Raw genomic sequence first — 10480 nt, 5'->3', positions numbered from 1 at the left:
AGTTGGGGAAATTAAAGGCGGTTGGTCGTTGTGCTTGCTACATGACACCCTGCTCGTTAACCCTTGGCCAAAGAAACAAATGACCTTAACATCATCTGCCCTTTAGATCGCAAGGTTTGAACGGATAACTTTACATTACTAGATTTACACATGGATACACCTAATGCAATTATCTTCTCTTTTGAAGAAACGTTTGTAATTTATAAGCTAAAATAAGCAAATGGTGTCTTGAGTACGGCCATAGTGTCGCTACATGTTATACCAGCCCTGTGTGTCCTCCCCCCCCCTCAGGCTTACGTTATGCATACAGTATGCAGCATACTTTGAGAATCACTCCCATGTAGGCCGAAGTTCAACGCACTATCAGTCAATCATACAGGCAATGTTGGAAATGTTACCAGAAATTCGAAAATGAAACTAAAGATAGGCTCACGCTTGAAACAGCTATTTGGGTTTTAAAATAAACTCATCATTTTTAAGTAGGGGCCTATATTTTGGAAAACCAAAACCCCAGGAGTTGTAATGTCCAGTTCTATTGAATTTCTCTGGGCTGTTTGTCGATTATAGAGTAAGTCTACAAAGGTAAAACTTACAGCATCGTACTTCTTAAAGCTGCTATTCTTGTTTTGTTGTTTTTTTGTTTTCTCTTGGGAAATATCGAGGGAGCTTCAATGTTAACACACGTCTATTTAGCGACGTTTCGAGTTAACTCTGACCTCACATGTATTTGTTGTTATTTGTGCTACCGGCATGTCACGTGTTTCAGAAACTAACCAGAACGTTGTCAATGGGCAATGGTAGAATTAAATAATGCTGAATATTAAAGCCACATTATGTCTAGAAAATCTCGCCTTGGGTTTCTTAAACCAATTATCTTAAAATTAGCATAATAAAATATAGTAATTAGGTTTGTAGGTCTTTCCGATTTTTCTCACGATGGTCCCCAGTTCGATTACTTCTCGCTGCTATCCCCCCCCCCTTGCTGTCCTGCAGGAGATTCCGGCTAGGACGTAATAATTCTAATAATTCTGAAGAAACTTTACCAGACAGACAGACAGAGTGAGGAGTTGATATAAGCTTTGTAAAAAAGGCTGGCATAGTTAATGCACTTCACAAACTTAAGGCGAGCTCCACACTGGGAAGCTGTTAAGCTATTAATCTGTTACTACTTTACTAGGTTTAGGTTACAATTGATATCTGTAAGGATATATGTCCACGTTTGAAACACAGGTTGGCATCGACTATGGAGACTGCTAGAACAGCAAACAGATTACGACTACTCTCCTACAACCTTGATGGATTGGATCCAGAAGATCTAATGACTAGAGCTGAGGGAGCTTGCAACGTTTTGTTACAGTAAGCTTAATGCAAATTCTGTAAAGTTTGTGGTTGGTAATAGTTCTGCTGCCAAACTACCATTTCTATGTTGTTGTTTTTTTATTTTCTGTTTAGTTATCATAGTAGTTTATTTTAAGAATTACACTTTTCTTAAAATTATAATCTAGAGCTTAAACGTAAAATGTATAGCTAGCTTCAATGTAAGAACTGTACTTGGCTTAATCTATAAAACTGTTGCTAGCTTCATGGTCTCACTTTAAATTGTGTAGTTAGTTAAGTTTTAATAATGCAGTTTTCTTCATAGAGTTAGAGTATTGAGAATTGATATTTATTCTAATGATATGAAAAACTATTAATGTGATGTCCTACAATAAAATAGTTAAAATGTATAACTTCTCCATCTTCATTATCATCATACACAACTGTGTTGTTTCTGCTCATAGTGAAAACCCAGAAGTAATTTTCCTACAAGAAGTGGTCACTGACAGCCTGCCCATCATAAGAGCTCGCTGTATGCCAGACTATGACATTTTTTTAGGCTTGGAAGGGAAGAGGCGTGGACCAGTAAGAAGATAACTTATTACATTTATGGCACAATCTTATATAATTTCCCCCTCCCCCTTTTATTTTTCACAGTACTGCCATGTTCTTCTTATATTGTTCTAATAGTTATATTTACTATCCACCAAAATAAAATAATTATTGTGATTAATTATTCAGCGTATATCTCACAATATTATGGGGTATGCACAAAACACTTCTTAGGTCCGTCAGTTACCTGTATTACAATAACCTCTATCCCCCCCCACAAAGTATTTTTAATGAAACGCCTTTACTCCAACAATATAGTTTTTTGTCACTTATATATTCAGTGAAACAGCCAGTATTACAATAATATCACACACTATTGTGAAATCCTCCAATAGTAAGCCCTGATTACCGACCTTGAACTTGTAAGATGCCACATTTTCTTTTCGTCTTTCAAATGAATTGCCGGTAAAACACAGTTTGAAACAAAGCATAACCTTGCTAGCATCTAATAATGCGCTAGTACCACCCGTAAATATTAAAAGTTCTTATAAATAATTGACTGAAGCTTTGTGCTTCCCGTGAAACAGTTTGAAAAAAGAAATATCACTATTCATAACTTAGTTCACTCTTTACATATTTCTTTTCATTTAGTCAGTCATAGATCTAGATCTAGAGAGGCACCTTGTTTAGAATAATCCATATTCTCTCTAATGAATTATACCCCCACCCCGGCCTGAATTCGGCCGCCCAAATTGATTTCCATATGATGTACATTTAATGTTACTTGCCCTCATAATAAAGTTTTGATAAACTGAACGCAAACGTGGGTTTATGTAGACTTAATTCAATGCATTGTATTTCAACATCTAGATAGACTTAGTGGCTTTATCGAGTCTCAATTAGTACAAACAATTGAACGATTGCGTCCTTAATTAGTTTGAATAGAATACTTGATGACAGGATTTTGAAACGATGTGATACAATTCAAACAGCGACGCAGAACACTTGAATAAAGGAAAACAAAGTTCTCGCAATACATTCATCCAGATTCAAGGGAAATGAAAGTCCCTCATTAACAAACTTTAAATAAAAAACCTTCCAAGTGTTCTCGTGTCATGATAATGTTCAGTTCACATTCAATCGGCCGAAATTTCTTTCACTTTGACAAGTTACTTCCGTACGTTACAGAGTAAGCACTAACTCTCCGTACGTTACAGAGTAAGCACTAACTCTCCGTACGTTACAGAGTAAGCACTAACTCTCCGTACGTTACAGAGTAAGCACTAACTCTCCGTACGTTACAGAGTAAGCACTAACTCTCCGTACGTTACAGAGTAAGCACTAACTCTCCGTACGTTACAGAGTAAGCACTAACTCTCCGTACGTTACAGAGTAAGCACTAACTCAGAAGCTGATGATCACAAAGTACGTCCCTTTCAATTAATTATTCAGTAACACTTATTTGAACAGTTATTACAAGACAGTTTTCTTTTTGCTTTCACCTCATCGCTGACTACAGTCAACATTATGTCCATGTCCTTTGATTCACCACACTTATATTCATAAAGCTCTAGCTCTATTCATACATTACGCCCCATCTGACAAGTGTTGGGTACCACTGACTTGAATGAACGTTTCTCTTTCAGCGGTCCTACTTCACTGCCACGTTAGTCAGAAAAGATTGCTCGTTGGTGGAGCGTGCTAACATCCTCCCCTTCCCAACTAGTAACATGTCTCGAACTCTCTTGGAAGTTCAGGTGAATGTCTCCATCTTTCTTTCAAACTAACCACACACACAACGTAGCTTCGTTACAGAGCGTAGCTAGGAATTTTCCATCATTTGGTGTCCCGGGGGCTTAACCTCTTTGGGGCCGCTGCATTTTGCGTAATAATTAATATTTAATGTAAAAAACACTCATCAGGGGGCTCCCCCTCAAGTGGGGGCCCGGGGGTATTTTCAAATTCTCCCCCTCCTCCCCCCATCCTAGCTACGCCACTGCTTCGTTATAAACTAGTTTGTGTCTTTGTTGTTATTACGCCTTTTTTATTTCATGTCATTCAAGAAATACAAAGTCTATCTTGTCAAGATGTATCAGATGACCAGGTATAAAAAGTACCTTTTTTTTTAGCACTCACTAATTAGTTCTTCTTCCCCCACCCCCGGCATCTCTTTAAAATCGAAAGTTTGGAATATTTTCTTTCTCAGCCTTTCTGGACAGAAACAAGTCATGTGACATTGATATCTAGCCAATAATTCCGTATTCTGTACACATAGTTCCCATTTCAGACCTTGTGGTCTATAGGGCAGATGATGTAAAGGTCATCTATTTCTGTGGCCTACGGTTAACGAGGGTGTCATGTGGCCAGTACAACAACCAACCGCCTTTACTTTTCCCCAACTAATGCCGCGTACCCATTAGGGCTGTGTGGTCTCCAAGCGCCTGAAGATCCCGAAATTAAAATTCTCCGTCTTCTTCAGGTCTCGAACCCCGACGGAAGCCAAGCGCTTAACTGCTAAGCCACCGCGCCTCCGTACATATATATACCAAAGAAAAAAAAGCTTGCCATTTATGAAAATCTCCATTATAAAATAAATTGAGTTTTTGTGGTCTACTAAGAAAAAGTGATATTTCAAAATGGCTTAAATTTAAAGAAATGTAATTACTAGTGTAGTCATTTTCACTCCCACCTGACCATCTTCCAACAATAAAAAAATAAATCTTTCTTAGATCACGAGATACATAACGGGAATATCAATGGCTATTTTTAGGGTCTTATATTAACATTCTATTCAGTGATCTGTATGTTTATGTCTACCTCAGTGTCAGATCAAATCCGTGCCTGTGACATTGTTGAACAGCCATCTTGAGAGTATCAAACAATGTTCAGGTGAACGAAGGAATCAACTTAGCCAAGCATTTGCAAGGATGAGGTCTGCAGACAAAACTAGAGTTGTCTTGTTTGGTGGGGACTTAAATTTAAGAGATTCAGAGGTAATGTTCAGGGTGTCCTTGATTCTAATCTTTAAGTCGATTATCAAAACTTTTTAATAATTAAGACCTTTTTAAAATATTAAGTTGCCTTTAGAGAAAACTATAAGCTCAAGTACATTAAGCTTAAAGTATAATGATCAATAAAATAATAAATTAATGAACAGTTCTTTTCTGCCCGTATTTATTACAGTTAGGCATATTCAGAAAGATGCTAAAATCTTTTTGATTTTGAAGTATTTACGAGACTTTATCTCTGTCTTCATTTTTTTTCCAAAACGCTTCAGTCTCTTAGCCACCTGGAATCCCATCTATAGTCAAGTTCCCCTTTCATCTGTTTCTGTGGCCTACGGTTAACCAGGGTGTCATGTGGCCAGCACAACAATCAACTAATGTCAGGTACCCATCAGTCCTGGGTGGACTCAGAGGCGCCCGAAGATCTCGAAATTAAAAATCCTAGTCTTAACTAGGATTCAAACCCCGGTCTCCGGTTTGGAAGCCAAACGCTTTACCACTCAGCCACCGCGCCTCCCGGAATCCCATCTATGCACTCACTCATTCACTTACTGAAATGAGTAGCCTACTCTATCACCGCACTATTCACCCTGGTAAAAAAAAAGGCGAGTCGCAGCTCTAAGTCTAATAAATAAGGAGACAGTGATGGTCAATTTTATTATGCAAGGAACATTCAAGGCAATATAGTGAATGTACGTCTGTACTTGGCGTGATCGCCATAAGTTCATCTTTCTGTTAAGGAAGACATCTTGTCGTGGACCTTTTGCTTTGGTTGTTGCATGAAAGGCGTTACCATAAAGTCAGGAGAATTTTGACCTACATACAGGACACAAGAAATGTCCAAAGAATCGCGTTTAAACTTACTTACTTAGATCCTCCCGCGCCGTTTGGCGCATTAGGCTTTCTCCACAAAGATTTGTCACTGGCAATGTCTGAAGCCTCTTCCCACCTGGTGTCCACTGCTCTGAGGTCTTCCATGAAAGTGTGGCGCCAAATAATACGAGAACGTCCCTGTTTGCGCTTTCTTGGTACTGGCCTCCATGTCATCGCAACTCTTGGTATGCGTAATTCATTTTGTCGGAGAACATGTCCCGCAAACGTCATGCGACGCTCTGTCACAACATCACTAAGTGTTCGACTCCAGTTCGGCATAGGATTTTCCTATTTAAGATTCGCATTAGCGGAGACGTTTTTGATGTCTTCATCAATGAGATTTCAGTCGATATTAATGTAGCCGCCTATCGCGAAAACGGTATAAATTTTAAAAGCCATTATTAGATAAAACATCTGACTTAAAAATTTTTATTTCCATTTTATTTAAATGTCATTTTTCTAGGTTAATAGTTAAACATGGATTGATAGCTGCAGAAAAAAAATTGAATCCTTTCTTTCCCCCCACCCCAAGCCCTTAAGAGATCGTTGCTCCCGCCAAGAGAGAGGGGGCCCGACAGAAAAACACTGCACTAAAGAATTCTAGAGCACATGATTTGATTTTTCGTCATAATTTTTTATTTCAAGACGTCTGTCTCAGTTTAAGAGTAGATTAAGTATATTGCCGGGGTCACATTGAGTTTCTGCAATCTTATTTGCATTGGCATGCCTCTTAAAAGAACATTTGGGTTGAGGAAACCAATATTTGCTTCTGAAGAGCTCCCCGACACTGAAGTTTGTGTGTCAAATGAGGAGTGGCTACCGATAGTTCGGGCGTGTTTGTATGCATATGTATGTTTTTGTATGCACATGTATGTGTTTGTATGCATATGTATGTTTTTGTATGCACATGTATGTTTTTGTATGCACATGTATGTGTATGTATGCACATGTATGTTTTTGTATGCATATGTATGTTTGTGTATGCACTTGTATGTGTTTAGATGTACATGTTTGTGTTTTTATGTGAAATAATTGTTTTGAAAATGTCCACAGCTTTTTTTGATCTTTTCTATTTTTTTCAATTAGCTGACCGATTTCTCTGCCGTACCAGCAAATGTCGTGGACATATGGGAGTACACAGGTAAAAAACCACAAACTGAATTTACCTGGAATTTAAGAAGTAACGACAACAGACAGTTCGATAGCCCCATTCAGCCGCAATTCCGCTTCGACCGCATCTACATGAGGAACAGCGACCCTCCTCTCTTGAACCCAGTGAATTTTGAACTGAAAGGCATTTGGAGACTAGAATCCTGTGAAAGATTTCCAAGTGATCACTGGGGTATCCTCTGCCATTTTGATATTCTTAGTCCGGGATCTGTAAACTGTTGTACATAAAATATCTTTAGTATTTACAAGTACTTTTACTTTGTTTTAGAATCTGACAGTTTTTTTTTTTTATATTGTCCCTACACGTTGTCGTAGCTCTAGAGCCCATTGCTGAAGTAAACAGAACGATACATTGATTTGAGTTTGTGTGTAGAATAGATTCTGTCCCTGGATACCGAGGCGTCCCAGTGGAAAAGCATGACTGACTATATTCTACAAGCAACATAAATAAGTGACATGAAAAAATTGGAGAAAGCGATATAGAGAAATTTGTGGCGCTATAAGGGAGCCCAAAGAAAAACGTAAGAAAAATGAATAGTGAAAGAAAGAAAGAAAATGTCAAGGACGCTAAACTAGAAGATCACTGTTGCCATCTCAAGAATAGGACTGGTCATATCAACTTCATTTGGTTTTAATTAAGCTTTTAGATGCTCCATTGTTGTAGAGAGAACCTGAACCAAAGCTTCCTCCTACTATTTCGCTGTACCAAAGCAAGAGCTTAGAACTTTGATTAACAGGGCTGGATCGCTTGGCTAAAATGTGCACTAGAATTATCTTATGGCAGTTAAAATACAAAGATTATCAACATTTATATTATTCTGTACACAATGTCTGTACGCCATAAATTGACATCTTAACTAATGATGTTATATTTTTGTGTAGTAATAAAGTGTTGTGTAAGTGTAATAGTACATAGTCTTGTTTATGTATTAATTATAATGTATACTTGCAACAATAATGATGTATATAATAAGTAGATTCTAGTTACATATTGTTATTGAGACCCAGATAATTACTCTAGAAAACCATATATTGTTTATTCAATTGTAACTCTAGGAATAGTATCTTTTTGAAGTTGTCTAGCATTAAATTCATTGCTCGTGTATCCGGCGTTACAAATAAAGACTTTATGAGATGAGAAGTAAATCTATGCTGTAATACATAAATCTAGTGCGTAGTTTGTCCTCAATGTTAATATTTTTTAGGTTTTCCTTTTTCGTTGTATACGAGCATTTGGGGGGGGGGGTATAACAAAAGAAGTGTACTGGACTGTTCCAAAATTAAATTATTATCTTTCTTTATACAAATTAAAAGCTTTGCTTTTATGGAGGTAGTGACTTTCTTTATAGACTCAGAATGTTTCTATTGACGTTGAATCCGAATACAGCAAGAGTTTGCTATTATGGATTTATTCCAAAGCTGCATCATTCTATGCACATTTCTCTCAGTTAAATACTTTCATGACTTTGATGTATAATCGTGGAATATACAGCAGCTGATATGAACAAACTAGGAATTAAATATTTAAATTATTTATTTTGGTGTTAAAAGATTTTGTTAAAATTTATGGAGAACATTTGCGCCGAGGGTTATCGAGATCGAATCCTGATGAATAGAGGATTTGCAGCATCGTTGTTGTTTTTTGGGACGCCCCTGTCCACCCAACTCTAATGGGTACTGAATGTACGCCAACTGTCGACAATAGAAACAGATTAGCTGCCCCAATAGTTCGCAGTGACTAAAAAGGTATATTTACTAATATGTCACATTTAGAGTTAATCATATATCAAGCATCCCATTGATCACTCGTTTTACCAGTCAACTGCCAATCTTTGATTTCTCTCTCTCTCTCTCTCTTTCTCTCTCTCTCTCTCTCTCTCTCTCTCTCTCTCCCTCTCTCTCTTTCTCTCTGACAGTTAAGAAACACTACTTTAAACATGAATGATAAGTTATTATATGTAACTTTTTTTAAAATTAGAGTAAACATTTGAAGTACATTTGTACAACTAGATCCAAATAACATTTTATCTTACAGCTTATGAAATCAAGCCGACATTTTCCAAAACTTTACAATTCTCTACATACAAAACTTGTTTATCTCTAGTTATTAACAGTAGACCTACTTATTGAAAAATTACAGATCTGTGAAAAATTAAAAATATAATATTTGAAAGGAAATGTGCAGTTGTTGTTTTTTAAAGAAAAGAACATATTATATGTATATGGAAAATACTAAAAGGGGAGTAACCACTTCATCTTTGAAAAAACAAAATCTAAAACTAAAAATATGGTTGTCTCCCTTAGAAACCCCGAATTTTCGTTTGCTTATCTTATTTTATTTATTTTTTTTAAATCTACTTTAGTAAATAAGATCAGTTTGTAATTTAAAGACTATAAATATTTTTTAAAATTTTCTTTTTTGTTAATTTAATACATAACAGTAGATCAAAAATGCTTAAATTGACTATTGTTTGACATTTCATCGTCTACAGCAGGGTGTTGATTATTATGAACGAATAATAACAAGACTCTGGATATAACTTATAAGACATGAAATCAGCTGTTTAATCTAACGCCATATTGGTTGACAACAACAGTTACAAGGGATGTTACTCCCAAACACCGATTGGTGCAACCTATATAAAACAGTAGATCAAAAATGCTTAAATTGACTATTGTTTGACATTTCATCGTCTACAGCAGGGGTGGGCAACCTTTTTGGATCGAGGGCCGCATTTCTTTAAATTTTGGAATGGCGGGCCGCATATGTATATACAACTTAGAAAGATACTCTAGCTAACTTTTAATTCATAGTTACACTGTATTATATTCACGTTTCTTTTTTTTTACACACTCCACGTTAAGGAATTACAACAAGAGGTAGCAATTTTTTAAATCAATTAATATTTTTTTTAATGCTGTTGTCTTTTTATATTACATTAATTCCACTAATATACAGTTGTACTTAATGTGAAGTATTTTACTTTCTACACTCGTGCATAATGTTCCGGAACTGTGAAACTAGCTTACTAGTTGTTACCCTTGTGACTGCTGTCAAATTACAGTCAGTCGAAATCGACCAGTAATTATATTTGTTTAGTTTCCCCCCACCCAAAATATAATGCTTGTTCACTGGATGAGACAATATATGTTCCGGAAGTTAAATGACGGGACGAGCGAAACTTGCCCTTTTGGAGCATTACCAGAGAATGCTGGCCATGTCCTTCAATGGTGCATAATAAATCAGAGACCCGAATAGGACTCTGGCCCCAAAGCCCTCTTATAGAACCAAAACTGCCTGTATCTGGAAAACATTGCGCGGTCATCTTAGATATAGGATTACTGATCTGAACCCTCCAACATGTGAAATGAGAACAAAGAAGAAGAAGAAGAACAGATGTATGTGTACACAAATAGTGTGAACAGCAGCACATTTTTTAAGTGTTGACATACAGATTCTGGCACCCATAAGACTCCTGTGGAAGTACTGACTAGAAATTCTCTTTGCTCGGAGTTATGTCCTCTGGAGCTAAATCAGCTTCTGCGCTAAATGGTGAGCTAAT

At 36.8% G+C, this 10480-nt stretch overlaps 1 protein-coding gene across 3 annotated transcripts; it reads left to right on the top strand.

Annotated features, from left to right (window-relative positions):
- The first annotated feature begins 384 nt into the window (after positions 1 to 384).
- LOC106071858 (tyrosyl-DNA phosphodiesterase 2-like) lies at positions 385 to 9095 on the top strand. 3 transcript variants are annotated; one of them, XM_056035146.1, is made up of 6 exons: positions 385 to 582; positions 1231 to 1356; positions 1782 to 1902; positions 3516 to 3626; positions 4692 to 4862; positions 6834 to 9095. In XM_056035146.1, exons 2-6 carry the CDS (start codon positions 1244 to 1246, stop codon positions 7143 to 7145), a joined length of 828 nt encoding a protein of 275 aa, XP_055891121.1. In that variant the 5' UTR covers positions 385 to 582; positions 1231 to 1243; the 3' UTR covers positions 7146 to 9095. The 3 variants fall into 3 exon arrangements, with proteins under 3 accessions (XP_055891121.1, XP_055891123.1, XP_055891120.1); XM_056035145.1 differs by having other exon boundaries at positions 386 to 568; XM_056035148.1 differs by lacking the exon at positions 3516 to 3626 and having other exon boundaries at positions 385 to 568.
- The last annotated feature ends 1385 nt before the right edge of the window (positions 9096 to 10480 follow it).

This window comes from Biomphalaria glabrata, chromosome 7, assembly GCF_947242115.1.
Source record: "Biomphalaria glabrata chromosome 7, xgBioGlab47.1, whole genome shotgun sequence".
Classification (NCBI taxonomy): domain Eukaryota; kingdom Metazoa; phylum Mollusca; class Gastropoda; family Planorbidae; genus Biomphalaria; species Biomphalaria glabrata.
Note: the sequence above shows the minus strand (reverse complement) of the source record. Positions and strands in the feature narration are given on the sequence as shown.